This window comes from Leucopleurus acutus, assembly GCF_964270905.1.
Source record: "Leucopleurus acutus genome assembly, chromosome: 14".
Taxonomy (NCBI): domain Eukaryota; kingdom Metazoa; phylum Chordata; class Mammalia; order Artiodactyla; family Delphinidae; genus Leucopleurus; species Leucopleurus acutus.
The window spans coordinates 48,557,691-48,577,811 of NC_139156.1; the positions used below are offsets into that span (position 1 = coordinate 48,557,691).

General features: G+C 37.4%; 1 protein-coding gene across 3 annotated transcripts in view; it reads left to right on the top strand.

The window, feature by feature from the left end:
* The window catches only part of WAPL (WAPL cohesin release factor), a 77,197-nt gene that overhangs the window by 14,072 nt on the left and 43,004 nt on the right, over positions 1 to 20,121 (top strand). For 2 of the 3 annotated variants that reach the window (XM_082854217.1, XM_082854218.1), the window contains exons 3-4: positions 10,646 to 11,689; positions 14,881 to 14,999. In XM_082854217.1, the coding sequence (XP_082710343.1) occupies positions 10,646 to 11,689; positions 14,881 to 14,999 (1,163 nt within the window). The remainder of the gene's footprint in view (positions 1 to 10,645; positions 11,690 to 14,880; positions 15,000 to 20,121) is intronic. The other variant, XM_082854219.1, reaches the window with a different exon arrangement.

The following is a 20,121-nucleotide window of genomic DNA, read 5'->3' on the forward strand; positions in this document are numbered from 1 at the left end:
TGAGGAAGATGGGGATTTAGAAACCAACGTCCCTAAAACTTAATTGTGCCTGTATATGTTTTGGAAGGTCTTTGTGTAACTCCAGGGGTCTGTGTATCTAGTTTGAAGAGTTAATTGTCAGGGTGGCCTACAGTTTGAGGATTGGCTTGGGTATGTGGGTGTGGTTCCCTGTTCTTCTGCAAGGGTGGGCAGAGTTAGGCAGCTTGAGCAGGAGGCCACAGGAGCAGACAAGCTTCTTGGTGTGTGGGTGGGCAATGGCAGTGGGCAGTAAGGCTCTCCATGGGCTGTTGTTGATGGGGACTGAGGGGAAGTTGAGTTGACTTGGACTACTCTGTGTAGTGGGCCCAGCTGAATGCTGCTTTTGAAGTTTTTTTGGCCATGCTGTGCATCATGCAGGATGTTAAGTTCCCTGACTAGGGATCGAACCCGTGCCTCCTGTAGTGGAAGTGCAGATTCTTAACCACTGGACCACCAGGGAAGTCCCTGAAGTTGTTTTATATTTACTGTTTTATCTTTAAAATTACATGTGGGCTGTGTGTTTGATAGGTATGATTTATAAAATGTAAAAACATTTTAAATTACCACTTGAAATGCTTAACTTTTTAAGTACTTTTTACCTTCCACATCTTTGAGTAAAACTGATCCACTGAGGATGATGTGCCATGTTTTTCCTGTGAGTTTTTTAAGTGCCCTTGATAGATAGCCACATACCTTCATTGACAGTGAAAAATCAGTTCCCTTTCACAGAAGCAAGTGCTGTTAACAATTTCTTACATAGACTTTCATAGTCTTTAATATGCACAGCATATAAATCTGTGTATCCTTAAAAACAAACACATAAATGGGAGCATGATGTATATCTGTGTATACTGTGTGTGTATAGTGTATTGTGCCTTAAAAAACACGGAAAGGGCTTCCCTGGTGGCGCAGTGGTTGAGAGTCCGCCTGCCGATGCAGGGGACACGGGTTCATGCCCCGGTCCGGGAAGATCCCACATGCCGCAGAGCGGCTGGGCCCATGAGCCATGGCCGCTGAGCCTGTGCATCTGGAGCCTGTGCTCTGCAACGGGAGAGGCCCGCGTAAAGCAAAAAAAAAAAAAACACAAAAAAAAACCCACAGAAAAATCTTTAAGATGTACACATCAGTATTTATAAATCTATCTTGTTCTTTTTTAGCAGCTTCATGGTTTTCCATTATATGGATGTACCATACTTTAGTCTCTTAGGGGTAGTTTGGCTGTTTATAGTCATTTGCTATTACAAATAAATGCTACTTGGAAAATCATTCTACTTATGTTTTTGAGAGTCATGTTGTCAGTATAGTGGCAGAAGATGTTTCTAGAAGTTGAAACATCTAGAATTGAAAGAGCATATACATTTAAATATTCAATTGATATTGCCAAATTTCCCACTTAACAGTGTGGCTTTTTTTTTTCTAGCATATCATTCTGTCTAACTTTGGACTTTGTCTAGCTGAAAGTAGAAAAAAAATGTTTTTTTGGGGGGTTTAATTTTTTCTGCTTTAGAATATATACATCTTTATGTTTTAAAATTTTTAAAAATCTATCTGCACATGGTACAAAATGATAGTGGTTAAAAGCTTCCCAGCCCCTTTCTCCAGTTGTCCCAGCTCTTCTTGGAGTGATCGACCATTCATAATTTTGTTACCCTTTCTGACATATGCTGTGCACCTACAAGCAATACAAACAGTTGCATATATGTGTGTGTATTTAGATCTACAAAATGATAACGTGCTGTTTTGTACCTTGCTTTTTCACTTAATATATCTTGGGAATAAGTCTATGTCAGTATATGAAAGTTTTCTTTCTGGCCTCCCTCCCTTTTTTATTTAAAAATACTGCTGCATGGTGTGTCAATTTCCCTATGTTTTGTAATTTCTTAACCAGTTCCTTGTAGTTGTCAGACCTTTGGGTTGCTTCCAGTGTTTTTGTTTTCTTTAAAAAGTTGCTTTATTTTTCAGACAATAAACACCACTTAACTATGTGGCTGTCAACTGTCTACTAACTGAAATCTACCGTCCCTCATCTGCAGAATGGGATACAGCTTCACATTTCCTTATCTGAAACCTTTGGGGCCAGATTTGTCTTGAAATTAGGATTATTTTGGAATTTAGAAAGTGTATGTATTTCACATTAACACCCGTCAGGGGCTAGGCAGCAGTCTAATCAAGACAGCTGTTTCTTCAGGAAAAAATACTATCAGTAGCCTCACTTAGGTGAGGTCAGGTTTTGCTTCAAAATGCATTATGAGAAAACTTTGTTTTCAGAGCTTTTTAGATGTTAGAATTGTGGATAAAGGCTTGTGAACTTGTAATAGTACCTACATCAGATGGTTGCTAAGAGATCAAATGAATTAATAGATGGAAAGTATTTAGGACAGTACTGGGCACATACTGAGGCCTTAGTAAGTATATAGTTCAATTGTTTTACTTTTTCCAGCTTTATTGAAGTATAATTATTGTATAACATTGTGTACTCTGATTTTTAATTGTGAATGAAATTGAGTGTCTTCTCATAAGTTATTAATTCATTCTATTTCTTTTTCTATTGATTACTTTTATGTGTCTCTACCTGCTTTTTCTGCTGGGACGTTCATTGGACTTATCGATGTGTAAGAATTCTTAGTATATATATATTTTTCATAGAAATCTTTTAAATTAATTAATTAGTTTATTTCTGTCTGCGCTGGGTCATCATTGCTGCGCCTGGGCTTTCTCTAGTTGCGGCGAGAGGGGGCTACTCTTCATTGTGGTGCGTGGGCTTCTCATTGCGGTGACTTCTCGTTGCGGAGCACAGGCTCTAGGCACGCGGGCTTCAGTAGTTGTGGCATGCAGGCTCAGTAGTGTGGCTCGCGGGCTCTAGAGTGCAGGCTCAGTAGTTGTGGTGCACGGGATTAGCTGCCCTGTGGCATGTGGGATCTTCCCGGACCAGGGCTCGAACCCTCGTCCCCTGCACTGGCAGGCGGAGTCTTAATCACTGCGCCACCAGGGAAGCCCTGAATTCTTAGTATATTAAGGAAATCAGCCTTTTGCGTTTCCTTCATGACTAATGATCATTTTTCATGTACTTATTTGGTAACAGTATAGTTTCTTTGGTGACATCCGCTCACATTTTTTTGCTCAGTTTCAATCGGGTTGTTTATTTTCTCACTGAATTTTGAGAGTTCTTTATTCTGGGTACAAGTATTATATCAGACATATTTATTGCAGACATTTTCTCTGACTCTGTGGCTTGTCTTTGCATTCTCTTAACAGTGTTTTTTGCAGAGCAGAAGTTACTGGTTTGATGTAGTCCCATTTTATCAAATACTTCTTTTATGACAAGGGAGTACACTCTCCTCCCTAGGCATCCCCTTCATTGGACAGCACTAATTGATTTGTTAAAGAAAATATTTATTTATTTATATTTACATATTTATTTATTTAGCTGTGCCGGGTCTTAGTTGTGGCACACAAGATCTACATTACATCGTGTGGGATCTTCAGTTGCGGCATGCAGGATCTTTTAGTTGCAGCCTGTGAGCTCTTAGTTGAGGCATGCGGGATCTAGTTCCCTGACTAAGGATTGAACCCGGTCCTCCTGCGTTGGAAGCGCAGAGTCTTAACCACTGGACCACCAGGGAAGTCCCTCTAATTGACCTTTAATGCTCATCAGTCCTTTTAGTTTCTATGAATTTGAATGATTTCTACACATTGAATAAGTTTGTTCTCTCTTTGCATGACAGCCACTCAAATTAGAGTCAGCTTGCCATGTAATGGTGGCACACCCCCCCACACACACACACACAAATTAAACTTTTCTCGGTACCTCAACTGTATTTCATGGGTCATGGTCTCCAAAGCCACTTCTCTATCATCTGTACAGTCGCCTTAGAAGTCAGAGGTTTTTGTTTAAATTTAGTATTTAGCACATCAGGTGATACGCACTGCAATTTGCCCAACACATTAGATTTTAACCTCTTCATCTCATCTAGACCTCTTATATTAATGTGGGTTAAGATGGTTTATCTGCTTTAGTATTTCAATTTTCAGCAGCCACCACTAGAGGTAGTGTAATATGTATTAGAATTTGGTATGGTTCTTTTTATGAGATCTCTTGGTCATTGGTTTAATTGGCAGCCTTTGTCGTCATTGGCCTCTCTGGGCTGCCTTTTCTTTATCTATATAATGATGGGTTTGGTGAAAAGTGAAAGGAAATATCTTCACTTTCTTCTAAGAAGGGTGAAGGTAGTATATATGCTATTTGTATATACAGACTAGCATACAGTTACACAGGTGTGTGTGTATATCCATCTTCAATAAACATCAATTCATAGTCAGTCTTATTTCATTTTTATTACCACCTACTCCCTTTCAACAGTGGATTATTTTGAAGCAAATTCCAGACACTGTATTTCATACATAAATATAATTCTTTTTTTTTTTTTTTTTTTTGCGGTACGCGGGCCTCTCACTGTTGTGGCCTCTCTCGTTGCGGAGCACAGGCTCCGGACGCGCAGGCTCAGCGGCCATGGCTCACCGGCCCAGCCGCTCCGCGGCATGTGGGATCTTCGCAGACCGGGGCACGAACCCGTGTCCCCTGCATCCGCAGGCGGACTCTCAACCACTGTACCACCAGGGAAGCCCATAAATATAATTCTTTAACAGCTCAGCACTCCAAAAAAAAGATAACTGTAGGATCACTGTTACAGTTTAAGGTACTTAATATGTACCTTTGTTAATTTTTACTTTTTTTTTGTTTATTTGGTTAATTTTTACTTTTAAGGCTTTTGAATAGACTATAGACAATATAAAATTCAAGAGGTATGGAAGACTTTCCCTTTATCCTTCTGTCATCCCTTTCCCTAAGGGCAACCATATCTGTAGACCTGCCTCATTCTTTTTAACAGCTATATAGTATTCAGACATGTGGTTGTATGATAATTTAGTTAGTTCTTTATTGATAGGTATTTGTATTGTTTATGAAAGCAGAAATCAGGAAACAATGTTCCTTGTTGCTTATGTTATTCATACTCATGGAGAGTTATTTGTAAATAAAACAGCTTGCTTCAGGGTCAGTCTATTTCTTTCATATGTACGTTTTTAATTTTAAAAAGTATTACCAAATTGCTCTCTGTAGTGATTGTACTAAGATATATTCCTACAGAAATGTAGTTTTATTTATTTTTATTGCTCTGCAGTATTTCTTTATTAATAGACCACTATTGATTGTACTGTTAATGGATATTTATATTTCTTTGTTTTGGAATGACGTCATAAGTGTACTTCCCTTATGTTGAACCACGTGGAATGGCTAATACTTGATTATTTTAAAAGTGGAAGTTTCATATGGTTAAGTTTAATAAGTCGTTTAGTGCACATATGCATACATTTCTTTTAGGTAAGTACTTTGAAGTGGAATTTCTGGGTAATAGGATAACTGTTATGTTTAGCTTTTGTAGATAATTCGAGAGTGGTTGTTCCCATTTCCATTCTGAGCAGTTGAAGTTGCTTTACCTCCTCCGCAATACTTGGCACTGTGAATTTTAACTCTTTCGTTGGTTGTTTAGTAGCATCTCATTATGGTTTCAGTGGCATCTTTCTAATAACCAATGAATGTCAGTGCCTTTTAATATATTTATATTTTATATGTTTATTGAATATCCTTTTTTATCAAGTGACTGGTCAAGTCCAAGTCTCTTGATCATTTTTCTATTTTAACTTTTTATTGGGTGTCTTATTGAGTTGGGGCATTCTTTACATAGTTGTAATCAACCCCCCACCCTGCCCCGGCCACCCCCACCCACACCCACCCACCCACACCCACACCCACCCACACCCACACACAGACACACACACACCCACAAACACACACACACACTCTCTCTCACTCACTCTCTTTCTCTCTCTCTCTGGTATGGTAGTTCTCTTAAATAGCGTTTTTTGGTGTGTGTGTGTGTGTGTGTGTGTTTTAATCTTTTCTTGGCTGCGCTGAAGCATGTGAGATCTTAGTTCCCTGACCAGGGATCGAACCTGTGTCCCCTGCAGTGGAAGTGTGGAGTCTTAACCACTGGACTGCCAGGGAATTCCCTAAATAGTGGTTTTCTAATGGACATTTAATTTTCTTTTTAACATCTTTATTTGAGTATAATTGCTTTACAATGGTGTGTTAGTTTCTGCTTTATAACAAAGTGAATCAGTTATACATATACATATGTTCCCATATCTCTTCCCTCTTGTGTCTCCCTCCCTCCCACCCTCCCTATCCCACCCCTCTAGGTGGTCACAAAGCACCGAGCTGATCTCCCTGTGCTATACAGCTGCTTCCCACTAGCTATCTACCTTAATGTTTGGTAGTGTATATATGGACATTTAATTTTGATGAAATTTCTTTTGCTTTATGGTTAAAGATACAAGATGTTCCAGTACACATTATTGAATAATCCTTCCCATAGAGATCTGAAATTCTGCAATTAACATATACTGATTTCCCACAGATATTTTGCTCCTTCTCTTGTCATTTACCAATTAAAAAATGTATTTTGGAATGTTTGAAAACCGGCTAAAATTATAGATACTCTCCCTGAAAAATGTGTGCACAGGCATTTTTTTCACACAGTGTCACAGGTTTGCAGAACCCATGAAATCATTTCATAAATCTCTGATCAAACCTCCCTTCCCACTTTTTAAATACTTCAGAGTTCACTTTACGCATGGAAGCCTTAAATTATCCCACCTGATTATTATCCTGCATAAACCCATATATACTCATATTATTGCAAGTACTGATGTGTTTTTATTTTTAAGGGAATCATCTATTTCCTTTCAAAATTAAGAATCTTAAGGGAATAATAAGCATTTAATTAATCTTTAATGTGAGGTTGCTTACTGTTTTTTAGATAAGCAGAATGAGGCTCAGAGAGGAAATTCGACTTGCCAGATTTTTACACATCTAGTTATTGTTTTAGCTGTGTGGTTCAATACCATGTTTCTCAAATTCCACATAGCCTTTATTATGCTAAATTCCCTCCCTTGTGTAATACCGAATATGCAAAAGATTGAGTACCTATCCAGTGATACTAAAATCTAGTGATATTAAAAAGCATTTATTAAGTATCTTTGCAGATGGCTCTAGGCTAAGTCTTCTGCTAAAAACTTTCTACTTATCCAATCTTCACCCTTTAGGCTGAGGAAGAACAGTAGGCGTTAGAGTGTAGTTTTGGATTCCTTGCTTGAAGCTGATAGACACAGGACCTAAGGGAATATTGATGAACATACAGGTTAAATTCCACTAAGAAATGTCTCACTAAAAGATTATTAAAAATATATTTTATATGTGGCAGAGTTGTAACAGCTATGATAATTTGCATTTGTGTGATGTTCTGTAACCTGCATATATCCTTAGATACATTATCTTCTTTTATCTGTTCAACTTGTCCTTGAGACAGATTTTATTAGCTCGTTTTTTCAGATGAAGAAATTGTCCCAACTTTTTTTTTTTTAATGTTTATTTTATTTTATTTTTGGCTGTGTCAGGTCTTAGTTGCGGCTCGTGGGATCCTCCGTTCTGGCCTGTGGGCTCCTTGTTGTGGTGTGTGGGCTCCAGAGTGCATGGGCTCTGTAGTTGTGGTGCGTGGGCTCTCTAGTTTTGGCCTGCGTGCTCAGTAGTTGTGGTGTGCAGGCTTAGTTGCCCAACAGCATGTGGGATCTTAGTTCCCTGACCAGGGATTGAACCCGAGTCCCCTGCATTGGAAGGTGGATTCTTAACCACTGGACCACCAGGGAAGTCCCTGTCCCAAGTTAAGGTGACTTGCCTAAGGTCATTTTAGCCACTAAGTGGCAGAGTTGACACTCATCCATTTAACTCCTAAACTGTTACCTTTGCTAGAAATACATTACTGTTTATATAGCTGGTTTAGATTAAAACAGAGTAAACACTGATATTTATCTTCTCTGTTTACCAAAAAAAAGAGGTGTGGGGGCATACCAGGTTGGACATTTGAGCAAAGATAGATGAGTATGCTTCCTTGCTAAGGTGGTGTGAGTGAGCCTTGTTGGCATACAGAAAAGAGTTTAGCCACCTAAGAACTGGAAATAAAGAAGATTTCCGAGTAGAAATGTTGCAGAAGCCCTAAAAGTGTCTCAATAAAAGCCATTTTAAAAGAAAAAAAAACCAACTCATTTTTATTTCCCCTCCCCACCCTTGATGTTTTGAGATATAAAGTGAGTTTATCTGACAAGGAAGCTGGGATGTTTGAGGAAGGAGGGCAGTTGAAAGTAATTGCTATTTTGCATTTTAGGACAAGATAACCTTGCTTTCTCTTCTGAAGGTATAGTTAAGAATATTTCTTGAAGACCTAAATGATGAAGGACTGTAGAAAGTATTTATTTTACATATCAGAATACTGTTGTGGAAAACTTAGATAGCTTTTCTTGTGCAGAACTCTTTGTTGATTAAATTAGTTTTTATCTGTGCAGTGTATTTCTGAAGTTTAAAAATTATATAATATACTTTAATAATTAATCTGTAGGATTGTTTATGCTATATAATTGAATACATGAATAAATTGTATTTACTAGTGACATAACTTTTAGTGATAATACTTCTTTCTCTAAGGCTCTTTATTATTCTTTGCACTTAAATTTATAAGGTATACTCACAACAGTTAGATTTACATATGAAAGGCAGCCCATGAGAATAGTAACTGTTAAAACACAACACATATTCTCTGACTTTAGGGGAAATGGGAGTGGTAAGTAAAACTTGAAGTAGTAATTTTTAAAAACATGGATAATAAAGTTTACTGTAACATAACCTTTTTTTTAAGTCAGAAGGATGTTTATTACATAAAACAATTAGAAACAGCTTAAATAAATTTTGTGACATTAAGACAGTAGAATGCTATGTAACTATAAAAGTGGTGTGGTGTAACATTTAGTGACATCTCATAGACGTCTGTATAGCTAGGCATGCAAAGCATTCCCATAGTCATTTTTTAGCAAATAATTCCTTTAATAATGCTGTAAAGTAGTATGGGTCAGTGGATTCCCTTTTGAGCACAGGAGGAAATTGAAGTCCTCAGGAAAACGCCCAAAGTTAAGGGTCTTGCCTGAGCTCTGTAGGGCTAGTTGGTTAGGGCAACACAAGTCTCCAAATTCAACTACTAGTGCTCTTTCCACTTGTTATAAGAGCAGTGGTATCATTTCTTCAGGTTTGGTTTTAAACTTGGCTTTGCTTCTGCCCCTTTAAGAAAGTATCAGATGCCAGAGTCAGCTTTTAATTCTTCGCTTTTCAGTATTGTATACTTACTGATTTGGTACTTCTGAGATTATGAAAACTATAGTTCCTTGCCTTTGGTTGGAAAATATCCAAGAATAAAACAGGTATACCTATAAATTAGTTGCCTTGTAGAGGTAGGTAAATATAAATTACATTTACACCCATTGGGTAGCATTAAAAATTGTACAGTGAATTCATGTAAAGCATCCCTTTGCTTTTATTTGATGGTTTGTTAATTGAGATTTGTAAATGACTTTTCTTAAATGTAGGTTTTTTTTGTTTTATTTTGTTTTTTGGTAATTTTATTATTTGGCATAAACATTTTTTTTTTTTTTTTTGCGGTACGCGGGCCTCTCACTGTTCTGGCCTCTCCCGTTGCGGAGCACAGGCTCCGGACGCGCAGGCCCAGCGGCCATGGCTCACGGGCCCAGCCATTCCGCGGCATGTGGGATCCTCCCAGACCGGGGCACTAACCCGTGTCCCCTGCATAGGCAGGCGGACTCTCAACCACTGCGCCACCAGGGAAGCCCCTGGCATAAACATTTAACCCGACTTTTCCTACTAACAAGTGCTTGGAGAATTAATTGTAGTACCAGTTTGAATCACATTTCCATCTCATTTAGAAAAATTTAAAAAATATTTCTGATGATAAAATTAAAGACAACAGAAATGAATTTCCCAAGTACAAAATAAGTAGGCAATTTAAGATTTACCACTGGCTGATATGGATAAATAACCACTGTAGCCATGTAACTTAGGCATCAGAGCCACTGTTTAAAAAAAAAAGAGCCTTGAAGTTGTATGGCTTTTAGCATTAGAAAAAAGAATGGAAAGCAGAAATAAAGAAACCTGACCCTGGAACAGGTTTCTAGACAGAGCTGGCATGCCATATGGGCAACCCTACCCCAGAAGAATAGACACTGCCAGAATGTTTTCATTAATTGTGTTACATTGTTAAGGTTCTATTAAATAATTTTTAAACATCTTTATTGGAGTATAATTGCTTTACAGTGATTAAACATTTTTATTTGAAAAATCCATAGTATGTCTTAGAAGGTTTGGCTGAGTTATTTATATGTCATTCTGAATTGATCCTGTTTTTTAACACTGCTGAAATCTCTTGAGTTTAGGGTAACAATTTTAAGGGACTTGGATGCCTAGGGAGAGGTCACTGGAAGACATGAGAGCTGTATACTGGAAGGGGAATTATCAGATATATAAACATTTATTTTTTTCACAATTTAAAATTTTTGCAATTTTTTCATAATTAATTGTACTATTAATTAACCAAATGTCCCTTTTATTTGTTAACTTTTATATTGCTGTCACTCATATTTTTATCCTTTGACTTATTTTTCATTTTTATAGATAAAGTGGAGAACTTTAGTGAAGAACATGAAAAAAATAGTCACCATATTTACAAAAATGCTGAAGACAGTACTAAGAAACCCAATGCAGAAACAACAGTGGCTTCTGGATACAAAGCTGATGAAATCAAAGAAACAAATGATACTTGGAACTCCCAGCTTGGAAGAAGGTCAGAATCTCCATCAGAAACATCTTCAATCAAGGGATCTGTAAGAACTGGTTTGTATGAATGGGATAATGACTTTGAAGATAGCAGATCAGAAGATTGTATTTTAAGTTTGGATAGTGATCCTCTTTTGGAGATGAAGGATGAGGATTTTAAAAATCGGTTGGAAAATCTAAATGAAGCCATTGAGGAAGACATCATGCAAAGTGTTCTTAGGCCAAGCAACTGTAGGACGTATTGTAGGGCCAATAAAGCAAAATCCTCACAAGGAGCATCAAATTTTGATAAGCTAATGGACGGCACCAGTCAGGGCTTAGCCAAAGCAAACAGTGAATCAAGTAAAGATGGCCTGAATCAGGCAAAAAAAGGCAGTGTAAGTTGTGGGACCAGTTTTAGAGGGACGGTTGGACGGACTAGAGATTATACTGTTTTACATCCATCTTGCTTGTCAGTTTGTAATGTTACCATACAGGATACTATGGAACGCAGCATGGATGAGTTCACTGCATCAACTCCTGCAGATTTGGGAGAAGCTGGCCGGCTAAGAAAAAAAGCAGATATTGCAACGTCTAAGACCACTACTAGATTTCGACCTAGTAATACTAAGTCTAAAAAAGATGTTAAACTTGAATTTTTTGGTTTTGAAGATCATGATGAGACAGGAGGTGATGAAGGAGGTTCTGGGAGTTCTAATTACAAAATTAAGTATTTTGGCTTTGATGATCTCAGTGAAAGTGAAGATGATGAAGATGATGACTGTCAAGTGGAAAGAAAGACAAACAAAAAAAGATCTAAAACGGCTCCATCACCCTCCTTGCAGCCTCCTCCAGAAAGCAGTGATAATTCCCAGGACAGTCAGTCTAGTACTAATAATGCAGGTAAGACTTAAAAAAAAAACTACAAGTAAACGTGTTTTTCAGGCTTAAGTAACAGCTACTTAGTTTCCTCCTGGATACTTAGTTTTAGCTTGTTACTACATTTAATTTTAATAGGAGTACCTATTTAGTGCCAAAGATTACCTTATCCAAAGATAACAGCATTTAAATGTTAATAAAGTCCCACCTTTTAAGGAACCAGTTTGTAAATTGGGGAGTCTTTTCATATTTGTATTTTAATTCTACCATTAGCACTTGAGAATTTTAGTGTGTTTCCGCATCCGTGTGTGTGTGTGTGTGTGTGTGTGTGTGTGTGTGTGTGTATAATGAACATCTTGATATTTCAGTTTTGAAAAACTAAATGCAATGGAAACATAAGGATAGATTTTGGTCATTTAGAACTATACTGATACTAGGTGGTTGTAATGAGGGAAGTATTAGAAAATTAAAATAAAAAAGCCTAATCAATAAATGTTAAAAAACATTCTAAAGAAATCTTAAATTTATGAAGTTAAGATTAAATCTTAAGAATCATCCTCGTAAGTTGACTTAATAAAATTTAAAAGTGCTAGTTAAGTATTTATACACTCTTATCAGTGAAAAATTAATTTGTCCCTTAAGATAGTAGGACCAGTAATGACTTGAAGTCCTTGAGGAGTTGATAGTCTCCACTGAGAGACAAACAAAAGAAATAGGTTAGCTTTGCTATGAGTAAGTCCCTACTTGACAAGGGCTTTGTGAAGTGGATTGAATGTTGAGCGACGAAGAGTATGTGAAAGCCTCTGGGATACAGGGGTTATATTTATTTGTATTTAACCAAATACAGTTTTCCTATATCAGTTTACTTGTTAAATAGAGCTTTTGTCCTTTTAGGGTCATAGAACAAGAGTCATTATGGTGAATTAGAACTATCATAGTAGGGACTTCCCCTGGTGGTCCAGTGTTTAAGACACCACGCTCCTAGGACTTTCCTGGTGGCGCAGTTGGTTAAATCCACCTGCTGATGCAGGGGACACGGGTTCGAGCCCTGGTCCAGGAAGATCCCACATGCTGCGGAGCAACTAAGCCTGTGCGCCACAACTACTGAGCCTGTGCTCTAGAGCCTGTGAGCCATAACCACTGAAGCCCGCACACGTAGAGCCTATGCTCCGCTAGAATAGAAACTACCGCAATGAGAAGCCCACGCACAGCAGTTAAGAGTAGCCCCTGCTCGCTGCAACTAGAGAAAGCCCGTGCACAGCAACAAAGACCCAGTGCAGCCAAAAATAAATAAATAAATTAATTAATTTAAAAAAAAAAAGACTCCATGCTCCCAATGCAGGGGACCTGGCTTCTGATCCCTGGTCAGGGAACTAGATCCCTCATGCCACAACTAAGAGCCCACAGGCTGCAACTAAAGATCCCATAGAATTCTTACATACAGATTTTCTTATAGAGTGTATCATACTTGAGGCTACCTACCATTTTGCTTCATTTGGCCTAAAAATAGGTTTGCTAGATTAGAATCGCTAAAGCTAGAATTACACAGGAGTAGCCCCTAGGAGCCCGCCTTACTCCCCACTGCAAAAAAATAAGAGTATTTTCAGAATTCAACGTAGTGTTGAATTGCTTCTGAAGAACTGAAGTTTGCTGCAGCCTTGCTAGTCACTTGAGATATGACTGGGTAGACAGCTTTACATTTGCTTTCTCAGGAAGATGGTTAGTAATTATGTACTGAAACCTGAGCTCCAGTTCTGCTACAGCCTTCTTAGCTCTTATCCTAACCTTGATAGCAAGTTATCGTAAATCATTAGGCTCCCTTTGAAAAACATCATGTTGATAACAAATAATGTTTAAAAATGAGAGACTGTTTGATTGATATATCCAAAGTTGGAATCTGAGTCTTCATACACTGTATGAAACAGCAAACATTTTTAAGGGTTGGGACAGAGAAAAGTCTTCCTATTTTTTTTTGGGGGGGGGAATTGATAGTTCATTCTTATTTATTTATTTACATTTTTGGCTGTGTTGGGTCTTCGTTTCTGTGCGAGGGCTTTCTCTAGTTGCGGCGAGCGGGGGCTACTCTTCATTGCGGTGCGCGGGCCACTCATTGTCGTGGCCTCTCTTGTTGCGGAGCACAGGCTCCAGACATGCAGGCTCAGTAGTTGTGGCTCACGGGCCCAGTTGCTCTGTGGCATGTGGGATCTTCCCAGAACAGGGCTCGAACCCAGGTCCTCTGCATTGGCAGGCAGATTCTCAACCACTGCGCCACCAGGGAAGCCCAAGTCTTCCTATTTTTAAAAAAATATTTATTTATTTATTTAGGCTGTGCCGAGTCTTAGTTGCCGTACACAGGATCCTCGTTGCCGCGTGCAGGCTCTTTAGTTGCGGCATGCGGGATCTTTAGCTGCGGCGTGCAGAATCTTTAGCTGTGGCATGCGAACTCTTAGTTGTGGCATGCACATGGGAACTAGTTCGCTGACCAGGGATCGAACCTGGGCCCCTTGCACTGGGAGCGTGGAGTCTTAGCCACTGGACCACCAGGGAAGTCCCCTTCCTATTTTTTTCTTTTTTGTTTTTGTTTAGGCTAGAAAAAAATATAGCCATTTGGAAATTAGTGTAATCCTTTGGTTAGTTTTGTGGGAGTACCACAGACCACTGAACTACATTGTACTAGGTCATTCTGTATCTTGCCAAGGATAGCTATATCCTTTTTTGGGTTTTTTTAAAAATGTGGCCTCCTCAGATGTAAGCAGGCATTCTTTGAAGGCCAACATGATTAAGTGTACTTAAATTCTAGAAAAATGTTACAGGTGCATATCACCTGATGATGTGTGTGTGTGTGTTTGTGTGTGTGTGTGTGTGTGTGTGTGTGTTTAAACTAGACCATGCCAGTGTTAATGTTGATAGATAACTAGCAGTTATATGAACTTCGAAGAACAAATTATTCTGGAAAAGAATTGATTTTGCCAGTGAAACTGGAGCACATACACAGCAACTAGGTTTCTGATTTTCTTTTAGAGTAGGGGACAAGCAGGGAGTGAGCACGGGAGAATGAGACTTAATATCATTGGAGTATTTTGTCAACTCTGTGGTGCTTTTATTCCTTTTTTTTTCTCCCCACAATATGCTTCTTTCTCCTCAAAATGTTCATAGGTTGTCTGGTAGATAATTTGAAATAATAGAAAGCTAGCTAGTTTTGATTACCATTTCAGAAAACTTGGATTTTACAGAGGATTTGCCTGGTGTGCCTGAAAATGTGAAGAAGCCCCCAAATAAACAAGGAGATAAATCAAAGGAAAATACCAGAAAGATTTTTAGTGGCCCCAAACGGGTAAGTAAAGCACTATCGGTGATTTGTATTATTGTTGGAGGGCTCAGCTCTTTTTTTATTTAAAAATTACTAACAAACATCATGGCAATTAAATTTTGTCTTTCAGAGGATATATGTAAATTATTTTTTCAAAGCATTGTAACCATTTTTTGAAGTGTGGTAAAACATATGTAACATAGTCTTTATTATATGCAAGTGTACAATTCAGTGACATTAAATACATTCATAGTGTTGTATAACCGTCACTGTTACCTATAACCAAAACTTTTTCATCGTCTCTAACAAAAACACTGTACACATTAAACAATAACTCCACCTTGACCTTCCCAGCCTCTGGGAAACACAGTTTTACTTTCTGTCTCTATAAATTTGCCTATTCTAGGTGCCTCATATAAGTGGAGTCACGCAATGTTTGTCTATCTGTACTTGGCTTATTTCACTAAGCATTATGTTGTCAGGGTCCATCCCTGTTGTAACATATATCAGAATGTTTCTTTTTTATGGCTGAATACCAAATTTTGTTTATCCATTCATCTGTAGATGGACAGTTGGGTGGTTCTCACTTTTTGGCTATTTGAGTCCCTGCTTTCAATTGATTTGGATACTTAAGAGTGGAATTTTGGGGACATATGGTAGGTCTTCGTTTAACTGCCAAAGTGTTTTCCACCTTGACTGTACCATTTTTATATTCATATTAGCAATGCACAAGGTTTCCAATGTTTCCACATCCTCACCAACATTTATTTTCTGAGTTTTTTTTTTTTGATAATAGCTATCCTAATGTGTGGGAAATGGTATCTCATTGTGGTTTGATTTACATTTTCCTAATTATTGATGTTGAGCATCTTTTCATGTACTTGCTGGACATTTGTATATCTTTTTTGGAGAAATGTCTATTCAGTGCCCTTTTTTTTTTTTTTTTTTTTACATTTTATTTATTTTTGGCTGTGTTGGGTGTTCGTTTCTATGCGAGGGCTTTCTCTAGTTGCAGCAAGCGGGGGCCACTCTTCATCGCCAGTGCCCATTTTTGAATCAAGTTGTTTGGTTTTTTATTGTTGAGTTATAGGAGTTCTTTATATATGAATGTCTTATTAGATACATAATTTGCACATAGATGTTCCTATACTGTGAATTGTCTCTTTACTTTCTTGGTAGTGTGCTTTAATATCAGTGAAGTCCAGTTTATCTATTTTTTTCTTTTGTTACCTGTGCTTTGGTGTCATATCTAAGAAATCATTGTCAAATTGGATGTCATGTACCTTTTCCCTATGTTTTCTTCTAGGTTTTATAATTTTAGGTTTTACATTTAGGTCATTGATCCATTTTGAGTTAATTTCTGTATATAGTGTAAGTTAAGGGTCCAACTTCATTCTTATGCATTATATAAGTCATTTTAATATGGTCCAGCCATAGGTATTGAGAATAATTTGCTTGACTTTACCTTTTTTTAAAAAAAATTCCTTTACTTAAATAGCTTGTATAGTGTTAAACAGTTTTATTATTGAAAATTGCAGTTAGAAGTTGTTGACATTTTTTGTAGATTGAACTACTTTTAAGCAACTAAAGAATGAGTGTGTCCATATTATCTGGCCTCGTTTTATTTTTATTCTTTTACCTCTGTAAACAGCCAGTTAGGAATCTTTTCAGAGTGATTGTGTTATACTTTTGCAGCCCCAGGTGCTCACCCCCCACCAGAAAAAAAAAATGCTTAATGCTCATTTCAACAGAGCTAACTTGCTCTGGAGCCAGGGGCCAGGGTAGTGTGGTATAATGGCTATAGCCCTTAATGCTTAGGTGAGGTTTTGGTTTATAAAATTGTGTATGGCATGTGTTGATTTCTAGTGTAAAAGTTATACATTTTTTGGTCTCAGGATTACTTCACATTCTTAAAATTTTATTAAGAATCCCAGAAAGCTTTTGATTATATATGTTATATTTATCAAATTGGAAGTGAAAACATATTTCAAAGATACTTATTAATAATTCACTTAACAGTAACCCATTACATGTTAATATAACATTTTAGCGAGAATTATTTTCTTAAAAATGTGGTGAGAAGAGTAGCATTGTACATTTTTTGCAAATCTCTTTATAAAGTTTGGCTTAGTAAAAGACAGGTAGATTCTTTGGGATTAGCAGATGCAAACTAGTATGTTTAGGATGGATAAACAACAGTATCCTACCGTATAGCACAGGGAACTCTATTCAGTATCCTGTGATAAACCATAATGGAAAAGAATATGACAAAGAATATATATAACAGTCACTTTGCTGTACAGCAGAAATTAACCTAACATTGTAAATCAACTATATTTCAATAAATTTTTTTTAAAAGAGCTAGATTCTTATATCCTCTATATTCAGTATTTTTCATTGTTGTTTTAGTTGAAAAATATGAAGAAAATCCAGCCTCACATAGATAAGTAGTTGTATTTTAAGTAGCTTTTTCAGATAATTATAGACCTTCTTCGTTGACATTACACCAAAATTGAAAAAAAATGGGAGTTTCTTTTTTTCTTTTATAAATAAATAAATAAATAATTTTATTTATTTATTTATTTATTTATTTATGCATGCCTGTGTTGGGTCTTCGTTGCTGCGCACAGGCTCTCTCTAGTTGAGGTGAGTGAGGGCTACTCTTCCTTGCGGTGCGTGGGCTCCTTACTGTGATGGCTTCTCTTGTTGCAGAGCATGGGCTCTAGGCGTGCATGCTTCAGTAGTTGTGGCTTGTGGGCTCTAGAGTGCAGGCTCAGTAGTTGTGACGCATGGGCTTAGTTGCTCCGCGGCATGTCACATCTTCCCGGACCAGGGCTCGAACCCATATCCCCTGCATTGGCAGGCGGATTCTTAACCACTGCGCCACCAGGGAAGCCCCGGGAGTTTTTCTTTTCTTTTCTAATGTTTATTTATTTATCTATCTATCTATCTATCTATCTATCTATCCATCCATTTATTTATTTATTTGGCTGTGCTGGGTCTTAGTTGTTGGCATGTGGGATTTAGTTCCCCAACCAGGGATCGAACCCAGGCACCCCCTGCATTGGGAGCGCAGAGTCTCACCCACTGGACCACGAGGAAAGTACCTACCCCAGGAGCTTCTTAAAGATTAGTTGTAACTTGGAGTCTAAAACCGTGCCAGTGAACCTTTCATAATGTTGCATTACAATCTGTTGGTCTGTCTTGCCTTTGAATGGATCTTTTACACATGCATGCTTTGTAACATTATACATTGGTCATTTGGAAAATACTGGTTAGACTGATTTATCTAAATCTTTCAGTGGTGACACACTTCATTATACAGTATCAAAAATATTATTAATATCACTGTCAAACTCATTAGAAAAGTCTTTTAAGTATTGGGAAGCTATCAAGTTCACAGTTCTCCAGAATTTTAGCTTTGCTTAAAAGTGGAAATTTTTTCATTGGCAGAAAATACTTCAGGGAAAATGACTGGCAATGACAGGCCTACTTTGTTCATTTTTGAGAAAATGTCTGCATAATACCCAAGTCTGTATAAGCATAGTTTGTCAGTTTTTTAAGTAAAGAATGGTGTTCAGAAAAAAAGTGGCTGGTTCAGCTTGAAACTTGAGCCAGTAGTGGTTTTTTTTGATACAACCACACTTTATATGCAACAGAAGTGTTTTAGGCACACTGGTTTTGTCACATAGACCATTAGTGCACTTAGGGTTACGATTTAATGACTAATTTTCACTCCTTTATCAAGGGCTTTTTTCTTATGTGAAACTGGCATTTTATTTTTTAACTATGAAGTGTGTAGCAGTGAAGAATATGACTACTTATATACAGTTCAGAGCCCCTGCCTTGATTCATGCTAAGACACCAACAGCTTTACCCAGCATTGCTTTTGCACCATCCCTGCAAATATCAACGAAGTGAAAAAGGCAAACAACATATTATTATTGTGAAAATGGTTTTGTCTTTGTAGACACCCTGGAAGAGTTTCCTGAGTCCTTTAAAGCATTCTACTTTATTTCTCCCACCTCAACTTTTTATTATAAAAAGTTAAAATATACAGAAAGTGTAAAAAAATGTGATGAATAACTATATTCCTCTATCTAGATTGATCCCCACCCCCCCACCAAATCGTCATAATTACACACAGTCCCCTTCCTCTTCCCCTTTTTCTCTTCTCTTCATATGTGTGTGTGTGTGTGTGTGTGTGTGTATTATATAACATTTTTCCTGTCGTATTTGAAAGTTGTTGAGATAGCATGCATTTCTTAAGAAAAAAGACAGTCTCATACCTAACTGTGGTTATATGATTGTAATACTTAAGAAAATTAGTAATTCTTTGATATAATCCTATGTCCAGGCCATATTCAGTTTTCCTCAGCTGTCTCGAAAATGTCTTTTAGTGCTGTTTTTCTCCCCAAACTATAATCATTTACTTGTTATGTCTCTTTAATCTTGAGCAGTCCCCTCATCTTTTTAAAATTCCCCATGGCACTAGTTTTTTGGCTTTTTTTTTTTTGCTTTTAAGAGCCCAGGATATCTGTCTTGTAGAATGTTTCACATTCAGAATTTATCTGATTGTTTCCTGATGATGTAAGTTGTTACTCCACTATATTAAAGTAGTATGGTGTCATAGAACACTGGAAGTAAGTCTCTACGTTTGATTAGGCTGAGGTTTAAACATATTTTGGCAAGAATGCCTCAAAGTCATATTGTGTATGTTGCATCACATCAGAAGGTATGTAATATCTGGTTGTTCCACTCAAAATTGTTTGACCACCTATTGAAGGTTGTGACCACTGGATCTCCCCAAAATAAAAGTATGTTTTTCCTTTTATAATTTAATTAGTAAGCTTCTGGATGTGACTCTGGCAGCACGTGAATATTCTGTTCCCCATTATTGTTTTACCTCATAATTTTAGCATCCATTGTTGATCTTTGCCTGCATCAGTTATTACACTGACAGTTACAGAATGGTGAGTTTTCTAATTGCGATTTCTTCTACATTTAATAACTGGAATTTTGTAAAAAGGAGTTTTCTTTCTCCCCATCCCAACCCCGAACTTCTATCACTATAGACTCAATAATTTTTACTTATTAAATGTATTTATAATAGATTTGGCCAGAGTAAACCATTTCAAGCCATTTC